This window comes from Struthio camelus, chromosome Z, assembly GCF_040807025.1.
Source record: "Struthio camelus isolate bStrCam1 chromosome Z, bStrCam1.hap1, whole genome shotgun sequence".
Taxonomy (NCBI): Eukaryota; Metazoa; Chordata; class Aves; order Struthioniformes; family Struthionidae; genus Struthio; species Struthio camelus.
Genome location: NC_090982.1, coordinates 13418049 through 13430763, shown reverse-complemented (window position 1 = coordinate 13430763; position 12715 = coordinate 13418049). Strand labels below are relative to the sequence as shown.

Below are 12715 nucleotides of genomic sequence, written 5' to 3'. Positions count from 1 at the left end.
TCCTCTTCCTGGGCGCCGCGCCGCGCCGGTCCCCTTCCCCCCCCCCCCCCCCCTTGGCTCCAGCACCCTCGTGCATCCGCGCGGGGCTGGTTTGCTTCGGTTTGTTTTGTTGTTGTTTTTTTTTTTTGGACTCTAGGTGAATCTACTTTTTATTTAAATCCCGCTTTCCAGTACCACCTTTATGCACAAAGAGGAAGATCTTGCACTCAAACGTACGTGCAGTCACAATGACAGACTCCCCATGAAAAAAAAAAATCAAAGCAAGAAACTCAGCCGTGATACAACTTAGATTTCAACGTTATTTATTAATACAAAACGTTTGCATCACATACAAGTTAAAGACGTCAAAATACTCTGCGGGCTCTAAGGCACCCCTGTAATTCAGTGTGGATAATGACAGGCCTGCTACGTGCAGCTACTTTCCAAAGAAAAGAGGAACGAAGCACTGATTACAGAATACCTGAGGTACAGTTAAAGCGATGGTTATGGAAACCCAGTGTGTAACTTGGTAAATAAAATGTGAAAGCACAAGATTTCTAAGCATGCCCAACATCTCAGCCAACGGATGATTACAGCTTTACCTTGTGCAAGGCACGTGCAACAACAGGTACACTGAAGAGTGGTGGAGGAAATTGTTTAGCCTAATATTGAAATACGCATAAAGCCTACTTTACACTGCTTGGGAAAAACATCATCCTCTCCTATCACATTTCTCCTTCTAACATTTTGTTCAAATCAGCTAGTGTAACAGTAAGCAAGGTTAGGGGAAAAATGCTAAGGAAAATTCTGAGGAAAATTTCTACAAAGCTATGTTTAATATTCATAACCTATGATGGTTACAAGACCAAAGTATTACTTAGATTTTTTTTTCCCCCTGAAGGAACCAGTTAGTTTGCGCAGTCTGTCTTAATATGAAAAGGAGGAACAATTTTTGGGGGGGAGGGGGAGGAAGGACTTGTGTAATACCTTCTACTACTCTTCCTTACAGAATGGCTGAAGGAAAACCTGTCAGCCTCTGCCTTCTGTATCTCAGGATTTGAGGAAATACTTACCACGTGGATGCTTTAAAATAATCTTTTCCAAAATTAAAGCTCCTTCTTTGAGTTCATATAGCTTTCCATAAAAACAAGTCAGTTTTCCACTACAGTAAGGACTCGAGAAAACCTCTTCAGTTCTTTGCAACAGGTTATTTTAGAAGTAATGTAATCCCGAAAGAACACAAATAATCATTTAACTAAGTAACATTAATAAAAATTCTTGTTTTGGTCATACAAAGGAAAACTCCTGATCAACCACCAGTCTTTGACTTCAGAGCAGGGAAAGCTCAGTATTTATTTCACCAGACCTGTTACACTTAATGCCAACTACCTGGCGAAACTACAGGCCTTCAGAAGGTCACGCTCATTCATAAGGAAGTGCAGTCCCTCCAGTCCCTGAAGCTATCTCCCAGAAAAGTAACTTCACAAGCAGCATACATCACTCTTCTGTAGCTGCAGAGCAAGTTCTTAACAAGTACTATTTTTTCCAGTTTACTTCCTATGAATAGTGCACCAGCTGCTACAAAGTATCACTAACATGTCCGTACTCAATTTGAAAGAGATTCTAGCGCAAAAAGTCTAAAAAAAAAATCTAAAGTGCTTAAGGCAATCCTCTTCTTCATATCCCATTTACCAAAAATAACGGGACTAGCTGTTAGCAGCAAAAATCTGACATCTGTGCAAACTGTTATATAATAAATTTATCCTTTAAGGTTAATAATACAAGTCACACATTAAGTTCATCTAGGATATCAATCAAACTAAACCTTGTGAATCAAATCACAGTATGAAATACTTCAATGTTCTTTCAGACTATGCTACTATAACAGTGTTAAAGAAAAAATTAATTTTTACACTTTGTGTATAATCAGATTTACCTTGCAGGTTTCACTACATCTTGCTAAAAGAAGTCTGTAATTTAAATTTTAAGCTCTTATGTAGTCCTGGAGTTTACTCACGGTTATTCATCATTCACTACACACTTCACCTTACAGTAAACATTCACTTTCTCTCCAGAAAGGGAAATGTAATAGGAACTGTAGCTGAATACCCCAGATAAACAGATGGCTGGGCAGCCTGAACAGGCACGAGTCTTTTTAGAGTTCTGTTTGTCACAGTCACCCCATGTAACAAGTCTCAAAACTAGAAGTATCAGCCTCAACTCTCCTCTCTCTAAACACCACCACGATCCAAGCACACAAGTCTCACTCCCTCACCTCACGCTGAAGTCATTGCAATTTGAGATCCTATAACTGTCAGTCAGGTGTTTATTACAGTTAAAAGGAAAGAAATGCAGGCGAAAGACTTAAGATTACTACACAGGCTATTAGGATAACAACATCTGCAGAGAGTAATATTTGTGATAAACAGATTCAGATGCTGTTCATTTAAGGACCACGTCACCTTCCAGTACCTTTACATTTCAAGACCCACAACACTCCACTGATCAAGGAGAGTGCAGCTAAACCGGGAATTGTTTTTACACTTTCCTCTGCAAAAGAGATTACAGCTAGCTTTGTTCATAATGCAAATGTCGAGTGACATTCAAGTTTCATGTATGAAATGAACAGTAAGGGCTCAACCTTACCACCAACCTCAAAATTTCTAAAGTAGGTACAGAAATTAAGATGCAATCTTAATTTTCCACTGAATGTTACTACCAGTTTATTATAGGCTGTTTCAAGCAATTTCGCTTCTGGAGAAGTTTTGAAAGACAAAAAGGACCCACTGATGTTAACAAGCTTTAACATCAACACGATGGTCATATTTTTATGGACACAGAATAAAGAACATTGACCCTGTAGAAAAGGAACCTGATTCATTACAGATACCGCTAGCATGACTTTTAAACAGTCTTCAGGTGAGAGTATGAAAAATCTTCAATAAGGAAACACCATTAATTCAAACATGCATCTGGAAATAATTTCCAGACTTCTTGATCTGATTAGAGGAAAGAAAAGAAATAATAGATAAAACACATGTAATTCTAATTGAAAAGGTTTAAGACCTTCCACAAAGAATAACATGCTATTTTTTTTTTCTAGCTTTCCCACTAATGAATCATTTGACCATTATTACTAAGTTTCCAACTAAGAATTGAGATGACAAAACACTCATGCCCAATTTCACTTGATCAAAAAAAAAAAAAAAAACAGCATATATAAATGCAGATCCAAGAGCAGGACTGATGTCACTTTGCACTTTTCTCTTGCCCTAAGAGAGAGGAAGGGATAAAGTCAGAGTTTCTGAACAGAAACTTTTTACAATATGATCCTCTAAAAGTCTGTCTCTTAAGTCCACATATACATAGCATACGGTACAAGCTAATACGTTAAGAGCAGAATGCCATAGATAAGCTACATTTTTCTTAGATGAATAAATCACACAACTTCTGGTGGTCTTTTGTTGTCCAGAAAGTTCCAGGAACCCTTGCTAGGGTAGTTAAAACAGGGATTGCTCAAATAAATCCCAGGGCCCAGATCACAGTCCATCACCACCAGGAGTGTAGACACCACCTCTGCTCAAGGCCAGCTCTGACATTGACAAAGCTGCTTGAGAAGTCTTAGCCAGCCTTGAAGCTGCTTGAGAAAAAGCTAGAAGCAGCTTTAGCAAGAGCTTCCTCTCCTTTCTGGAAGGCTGCCTTCAAGTTCATGCTCTCACTCACGGTCCCTGCCTCAGCTGCTTTGCAGTTATGCTACAGGAAGGCAAAGAATGGCTGTTCAACTTGTCATTCCCATCTGAGAAAGTCTGAACAGGGTAAACTGCCGATTATCAAAATCCCCCAAAATAAACAAACCCACAAAACTAGAAAGCCAAGAGATGACTCAATTACGAGCATGTTAGGGACAACACTGTGGCTTTAAAAGCACTTGATTTTTGGTTCTGAACCTCATATCCAAAGTATTACTTAGCTCAATAGTTGGCTACCATGAGTCTTCATGGACAAATGCGTTTTTAAATGCCTTTAAATTTCCACATTTTCTATAACTGTAGACAGACATGAGCTGAAGTCACTCTTTAAACACATGATACTTAAGAGTGATTCATGGGAAAGAGGAAGCTTTTTGTCAGAAGCACAGATTGCTCATGTCGTTTATCCGTGACTGCCCTACAACCTCTTACATGAACTAATGTATTCTTTAGAAATGTTTTTGTCATCTCAAGTTCTCTCTGGAAGCCCAGCAGTAACAAAGTATACAGTCAGATGTTGCATGTTAGGACAGCTAAGAAAATAGCATTTGTCATATTCTTCATAGAAAAATAAATTTTGTAACACAAAATGAATATTCCAAGTCCATAACAAAATACAAGTGCAGTATTAGAAAAAGTACATAGCTACAGCTCTTGATTTCCCCATCTACTTTCCAAATAACAGTAGTTTTCTGTCTGGCTCCGTGGATTCACAGCAGGCTCTTCCTAACACTTTAGTCCAAAACATTTGCACTATCACTACCCAGGCCTTTAAACAGCAGTGGGTGGCAAAGCCAGTTTAATCCAAGGCTCACAAGCTTTCGTGAGTAGCAACTATATAGAAAAAAAACGCTCAGCAATAGAAGTGTTTAAATGGACAAGTTATTCGGTAATATTGTTTAGACTGCCAGCTGAACCACTCAATCCATTTTCACTTTTCTGGAGTGTTTTCACAGCACTTGGCACCTGCAGTCCAGTACTCAACGTAAGCCCACCACACCAGATCTAAGGAAAGAAAAAAAAAAAATTAATGAATACAGAACTGAACTTCAAGGTATCCACATCTCTTTTCCTCCCCTCCCCTAGTAGAATTAACACGAAATCTAGCCTGCAACTACCTTCTCTTGCGCTCTAGCCACAGCATGCCGCAGAACATTCTAATCACGTTAAAGAATTTTGACTATGAAGTCTAAAATGCTTCACATATTTGGCATTATATCTGTCTGATCTTATAAACATCTCCAAGATTAACACCCTAAGACTTACCTCCAACAGGAGAACTTCTCCAAGAACTGATGTGCTAGCAGCAACTACTTCGAATGATAGTTAAAAGCCATGCTCACGTGTCTGAAAGCCAGTGCTTAGTTCTAGTGTGACATGATGGAACTATGACAAAGTACAGTACAGTACAAAAAATAAAGTTGCAATGCTTCAGACACACAGGTGCAAGCGACCTCTATTCCACAACTGAGTGAAATTAAAGTATGGATGTCCATGTTTATGAATACATTGGAATGAGAGCTGTATTCAGTAGTTTCCCATTTTTATTTTAAGCATTCAAGCTAAAACATTGCCTTTAAGAGACTGCTACCACATCCATACTAAAAACGCAAATAACATGCTATACGCTGTATAAGACTCAAAGTAGCAGGCTGAACTGTGGTGTTTCCCTGTACGCCTGAGGAACTGACTTATAAGTCAGCCTTAGCATTACCAGATGGATGACTAAGACACGTATTCCAACAGTTCTGAAGCTAATCTGTTCCCCATATTTTGAAGAAAAGATTAATAAAGCCACTTGCTTAGCAGCCTTCAAGTAAATAGCTACTAAAACCTAGACGTACTGTCAGCGTATCTAGCCTATAGCATACATTGAAAGGCATATTTCTTCTATAGGCAAAAATGCTAGGTGTTTGGATGCTAGATGTAAGGCTAGGTACCGTGGCAAGTTATTTCTTTTCCATTCTTCCTGCATACCAGGAGAGAAGAACGTCCACGTAAACTGCCTCAACGACGCTCAAGAACTACCATACTGTGTTTTTCATGGGCTGAATTGAGATTACTGAAGGCTAACATTAAAGCTAGAGTGCCAAGGCAGCTGAGCTGTTAGTATGAACTAGCATGTCAGTCTCTTCCATATCCCTAAGTTTTCTCAGACCTATACCCTGCTCTCGCCGCATGATTCACGTTCCTGGCACTACTTAATGTAACTAAGGTCTCTAACTTCAGTTACCTGTATCAGTGATCTAAATTAATAAAGGAAAAAAAAAAGGTGTAAATAATCCGTTTCTCAGAGTTCTGCAAGGTTCAAGTCTTTAGAACTGCAGCAAATCTTCACTGCTTAGAGCCAATATAAAAGTTATACAGACCAGTGAAATGACTGGCAAGAAAAATCCCACTGAGCTGTTTAGTATCTTGAAAGCCAGAATCTTCTGACTCAGAGGGAAGCACCTGGTCTAGCTCTATCTTATGACAACAGCTCTGGCAGCTTTCAGCATCTTGGGCTCCTAGCTGCACCAGTTTGGATCAGCTATTGTAGCAGGCTCATCAGCTATCAGAACATGTAATTAATTCACTCTGCAAGGATTTAATCACATTTCACTGACACAAGAGACATCTAGGTGGAGAGCTCCCCCTGTTGAAGGGAAGGGCTGTTAAAAGTACCATGTGAAGTCAAAGAAGAAACAGTCAATAAACATTTATATAGTATTAGTCAAACAAACTTGTGTTCCCAGTTTCCTCCTTTACTGAAAAGTAATAATTGTATTCTAAAGAGAATTCAGTGCTATAAATGGAATAAAATTTTCAGATACTGACCATGAAGCCTGGTAGTAATGGCTGGGTAAATTTTGTTCGGAAGGTATATAACAGTTGCTTTGAGTTTGCATTATAAAATGTGAGCTGACCTAGAAGAGGTAAAAAAGAAGAAATATTTACAAAGATCTGCCCAGCAATAATATCTAAGATTGCTGCTTTTCCAGGGAGAAGTCTCTAGAACACATTAAGTACAGATCTTGTCAGAGTCCCCACTATCGAAAAATTCTCAGTCAGTAGCTCTGTCACACAAACAGTAGTGTCACTTGGCACTACAAGCAGTATTACATAAAAGTGCTCAGTCCCTTATTTTTGTAGGGGACTATCAGTCTAGGAGTAACACTAATGTACTTACAGGCTACTTATATAGCCTTGTTATTGCTTTAACTTGACACTTTTAGTCAGATAACTTTATCTAGATTTCATAAAATCATAAGTTACCTCCATCAAAGTCGCAGTATACTCCTATTCTGTCTGGAGCAGGTATATCTAGAGTCCTGGCTTTATTATTATGTTTTGCTGAAAATGTGGTTTGCAGCCAGTTGTTGATATGGATGCACCAGCTCGAATTAGTCTTTCCCAGCTGGTCAAATTTCCCCAGGTTTTTATATGCTACTCCCACGCTGTAGGATTTGCAGTCCTTCTGGGCTCTCACCTCCCAGTAATGCTGTCCACTTTCAATAGCAGTGTCTCCTACAAAAAAAATATTTTTAGTCCTGATAAGTAAGTATACCTTAGCGTTGGCTTCTCTGCAGGCACCTCTGAGGTCTGCTCAGTTTCATCTCCTTTTAAGTTCAAGACTAAGAAATACAAAAATATCTAAACAAAAAAGTCTAATTTACTAGTAAATAGGAAGATACAGTTGTAAAGTAGAATGCAGAGACAGTTTTTTTTACTTACATTCACTGAAAAGAGCTATATCTAATATGAACCCACATTCAACAGCAGTGACCGTCAGTCACTAAGAGCCTCACAGGAGGGATCTTCAAAAGACTTCAAGACATTTGCTGTGGCAGGATATTCCAATGTTCACAGCCTTGAACGAACTCAAATTTTTCCTTCAGATTCCTACCTAAGCTGCCCTTCCACAGCACTACACACCTACTAGAAGTGAGAAGTTCACCTTACCCAACACTGTGTATGATTCACCAGTAAAACGATCTCTGCTGCCTCTCATTAAGGATCTTGAACTAAAAGATGTCCTCTTTGGAGATGGTGTACCACTTCTAAGGAGGAAAGAACGTGCAAGATTTGCATGCTATTACAGAAATGCAAACTAAGGAAGTTTTTCCAAGCAAGATTCAATCAAGTTGCAATAAACATACAAAAAACTACTGAAATGACAGCCATTAGTCACACTTAACACCTAGCAGTAGTGAGCTAGTACACATGCACAAGGAGAACAGAGAGGGAAGAGGCAACAGCCAGAACAGATGCCAGACAGCGTAGTGAAACAAGTCCAAAAGCAGTTAAGAACGGAAACAGGAGAAAAAAGGGCAGGTGTGTGGCACTGTTTGAACGCACGTCTGTATAAAGCTTAGCATTTTGCCTGTATCACATAGAAACCTAGAGAGTTCAGGTGGCTGTTTTTCTGCCCAAGACCTCTAATAATAAACCTTGTAGATCAGCAACAAGAATCAGGTAAGTATGAATCCACTGCCAGTACTCAATACAAAGATATCTAACTACGTTCACTGGAATTTAAGCATCAAGGAATGAAGAAAGTCACATCAGTTATGTGTTCAAGGTAGGTTTTTCAGCACAGGTAGGGCTTACATAAACAACGAATGAAATCCCAGGAAAGAAGTGCAACCCGAATAATAAAGAACTTCAAAAAGAGTAAAATAGTTTTATTACAAAATGCACACATTGAAGATGATACACTAAGCCAAAAGTGTCAAATCTATACATAATTTATAAGGAAAAAACAAGGTGAGACTTCTGATTTTTTAAATGCACCACAACCATGGTTTTATTCCTAAAAAGATCAAACATCAAAAGTATGAAAGGTAGGGATTTTATTTAGCTACATTTCTATTTCTTTAAAGACTACAGAAAATAAAATCATGTCACAGTAAATTGTGCTGAGAAGCACACAACAGCTCTTTTAAGAGTTGTTACCAAGTTTATGTACCTAATCCCAGTCTAGAAAGGCTTACATCTTCTAATCACACTTTCCAAAAGCATTCTCTGGAAGCAATAGCAAAATAAATGAAGAAACACCTTGCTCTGGAGAACAGTCTAATGAGGAATCACTTGCATAAGAGAACAATTTTATCCTAATGAAGTTTTTAAACAATTTATTTTACTTTGGTTACGGCCTCAAAAATAATACCTAGCAATTGAATCATTAAACAAAATTAAGGCACCTATTTGCAAGCTATAACGAAAGTTAAAGCTTGGTAGCCACGGAATCATCTCAGGTTTTTGTTTTTACAGACAATAACAAATTTTAACTTTCCAGAAGTGACTAAGCAGTCTACAGTTTAATGTCATTAACAAAGATTCTAAACAATAAGAAAAGCAAGAACAACATGGAAATGCACACGGGGAGTCACTTGAAAACGCTCACCCCTTCTAATTTATTACATATCAACCTTTGAAGCATTACCACAAAAATAAATGCTTTTTCTCCAACTTTGCTGAAGTGTCCAGGCCTGTTACGGGGAAGTTTAGTTTGCTTCCTTTCAGATTCATTCAACACAGACTTCAAGCTTCACAAAGAGACAAAAAAGTCCCTTTTTCTCAATACCATTATTACTACAAAGTGACATTAACAAAAAAAAAAAAAAAAAGTTGAGCGCCATAACTTTTTCACAGAGAAGTATGCTAGAATCTCTGGTTCTATCTACATGACTAAATTTCTTTTTAATTCAGTTACAGGAGCCTACAAGAAATCAATACTCTCAAACTGCTTGAAGTACTGTTGTCTACCTTAACACCCCTAATTTAGCATATAAATCTGCCGGTATTGATCAGAAGCCACACAAGCTTCTAAATTGCTTGCAAGGGTTACATGAAAATGGTAAGTGTATACTGTGCAACAGTGCAGGCCATGACAAGTGCTTTTGAATTCACAGGGAAAAAGCTGTAGTTTACTTACCAAAAGAAAAAGCAGCAAGCGATTGCATGGAAGAAAAACAGCAAAGGCAAGAATTAAAGCATAATTTAAGGGAAAGCACACCACTCACTGCAGATTCCACCCTACTTCAAATGCGCCACCACAGAGACCATTCACTTGCACTCCGATAAAAAAAGAAAGACTTTTTAGAGCAGGTACAAATGAGCTATGCAGAAAGCAGCGTGGCCATTTAAAGAAGCACGGTAAGGAAAAAGCAGGCGCTGGGCTAAATTTTTCCACAACATTATGAAGACGTGAACAGGTCTTCAACACCATTTATTTTGTTCAAATCATCAGTAAATGGCCACTGGGTGGACTCTCTCCATTCAAGTCTAACAGCCTTTAACAGTTCAGACAGTGACATTTAGCATTGGCTGGTTTGAAAAAATCGGTATATATTTTTCCATGGTAAAGTTTATCTTCCAAAAGAAAAAGGTAGAAAATTTCACAGAAATCGGTTCTGTGCTGATTTTCTAATATAGCACAACAATTTTCATTAGCTGCACTAGTAAATTGATGCATTTCTTCTACTATTCAGTGACAAAATATGCTAGTCTTACGACTAGGATTGTCATCTACAGCACTGCCGTTAATCATAGCTTTCTTACCCATTTTAGATAAGAGTACACAATTTAAGGAATATGCATTGTCTTTCAGAGAAGAAAGCACAAGAGACATTTGAAGTTACCTACAGGCTTTATTCCAGTCTATTAAACCTGTTTTGTATCTTACGCGCATCAGTGTCTTCCCAGGCTTTGAAAGTTGCAAAGTTGATGTTTAACATAAAAAAAGTACACTCCAGGACCATCTTTTCATCAAGCATGGAGCTAGCATGAAGTTTCCCCTCTAATGTAAAACATTTGCATAGATACTCTTACAGGGAAGAAAGGCCTTCTGCAAGAATGAAAGCTCATCTAAACCTCCTGCTAGTAAAGGGCAGCCTCAGAGGCAAAGCTGAACAGATGACTCTTCTACAGAAGTAAAGGCCAGAAGCAGAAATGTCTTTACTGACAAATACAGCAAGAAACAATGTGTAAGACTTTGAGTTTGTAGTGCACAGTGACATACTAGAAAGTTTTAAAACTGAATTTAACAGAACTAGGTATGCTTCCTGAGGTAGATGCATGCACAGGGAAAAATACCTCTTGAACTAAGGCACTGCACATCAATTTGTTACTACTGATCTCTGGCAAAAAATATGACTGAGGAATACAAACAGTAATGCCTAAAAGAAATGAAAAGCCTGTGCATTTGGTTTGGTCCTGCAGCTTCTAAATCACTGATACTACTGAAAGAACAAAAAGGAGGAAATAAGTGATTCTCCAGCCAGGAGGGTTTTGGGGGGTTTTTTGGTTGTTGTTTTTTGTTTGTTTGTTTTTAAAAAGAAAAAATATTAAAAAGTTTATACTGAAAACAATCGCACAGGGAAGAGTAGTTGAGTATTTTCACTGCTTTTACATACTGGAAACATTATTTCTCTTTTGAACATTTGAGTCAGTAACTAGAATTGCCACGAAGGTCAGCCTAGTTGAAAGTAAAACTCCATGCTAGTCGTCGATATTTGGTCTCCGATGCTTAATGGCAGATATAGCAAGACTTCAGTGGCAAGTAGTATTTTATTCAAAAATAAGAATTAACACAATTAGTTTAAACTCTCAGAAATAAACTCTCAACTGCATTTGTGAAAAATCTAGCATGACATCATGTGCCAGGAGACTCTAAGCCTCAAAGGCCTATAAGTAACACGCATCTTCACACTGAGACTTGAATATATAATGCACTATTATGGCAAATCAGGTCTCACACTCTAGTCACTATCCTTCCATGAACTTTGTTTTTCTAGCCACTGGAAAACATATACATCGCAATGAAACCAAAGTAAATTTCTAAAGTATATTAGAAGCACAGATGTTCTGCCTTAGTTACTGACAAAGGCTATTAGATTGCTTGATCTAGGAGGAGAGAAATAAAGTACTGAAGACTGCTGCAAAACTAGAAGCTAGGTCCTAGAAATAAGAGGTATGTTATCACCTTTTATTGCTCTTCAGTACAGGATTCTGGCCACTGTCAGACAGAAATAAGCAGTTATTAAACAATGCTTCTATTAGATAAAGAACATTACTCCCAGTTCTAAGATGCCACTAAAGTTTTTGCTATCATGCCTCTTGTAGTACATACCAATAGCGGAGGTATTTGTTCACAAATTACCCTAGTCCATGCTCCTTCTAACAAAAAGGCAAACTGGAAACCTAAGACTAAATCATGCTTAATCACCCCGATTGCCTTTCAGGAAGGAGTCACTGGCCCTGTGGACAAGGGGAAAGCAATGCATGCTCTCCACCTTGACTTCAGCAAGGCTTTGGACCCACTCCCCCTCTAGGGCTCCACACCTAAAGGGAGGCGATACGCACTGCACAACTGCACCGCGAGCTGCATGCCGAACTAGCTCCATCAGCCTCACAGCTGATGAGCTGCACCGAGTCCGCCCACTCCTTGGTCACTCCTGGCATCTTCACCATCATCAGGATCGGCCTGCATTGCTTCACAGCTTTAAGACCGCCTGGCAGCGTGGCAAGGACTGACCCCTCAGCTACTTGGTGGACCGGACCAGACCAAACCGAGGGAGCACGCAATACGCTGGAGCACAGGCCCGCTCTTCAGAGGCACCTCAACAGGATGGAGAGGCAAGCGGACAGGAACATCGCCAAGGCCACCACAGCCACAACCAAAAACGCCCGCCTCTGCAACCGCGGAGCCCCCGGCACCAGCACTGGCCGCCGCACCCCCCGACCCGACCGCCGTTCCGCGGAAGAGCCGCTGGGACGCCCCGTCAACAAAAGCCTGAGGCTGCAGCACACCCCAACCGCCGGACCCGTGCTGCGCTGCTGCAGCAGCAAGACAGCGACCAGGACGTCCAGGGAAGACACCAGTCCGCTCGTTCTGCCCCTTCTCAGGCTCCGTTTGGAGTCCCGCCTCCACTTCCGGGCTCCCCAGCACTGCACGGACTCTCTACGCGCTGCAGCAAGTCCAGCGGAGGGCCAACAGCCCTCCA

The 12715-nt window shown here is 39.7% G+C and overlaps 1 protein-coding gene across 3 annotated transcripts in view; it reads right to left on the bottom strand.

Moving 5' to 3' along the window:
- Positions 1–287: 287 nt before the first annotated feature.
- FSD1L (fibronectin type III and SPRY domain containing 1 like) overlaps positions 288–12715 on the bottom strand; it is a 36215-nt gene continuing 23787 nt past the window's right edge. The window contains exons 10-14 of one of the 3 annotated variants that reach the window (XM_068927933.1): positions 11695–11727; positions 7671–7768; positions 6984–7235; positions 6546–6634; positions 288–4733 (exon numbers count right to left, since the gene is read on the bottom strand). In XM_068927933.1, the coding sequence (XP_068784034.1) occupies positions 4611–4733; positions 6546–6634; positions 6984–7235; positions 7671–7768; positions 11695–11727 (595 nt within the window). In that variant the 3' untranslated portion in view covers positions 288–4610. The remainder of the gene's footprint in view (positions 4734–6545; positions 6635–6983; positions 7236–7670; positions 7769–11694; positions 11728–12715) is intronic. The other 2 variants (XM_068927934.1, XM_068927935.1) reach the window with 2 other exon arrangements.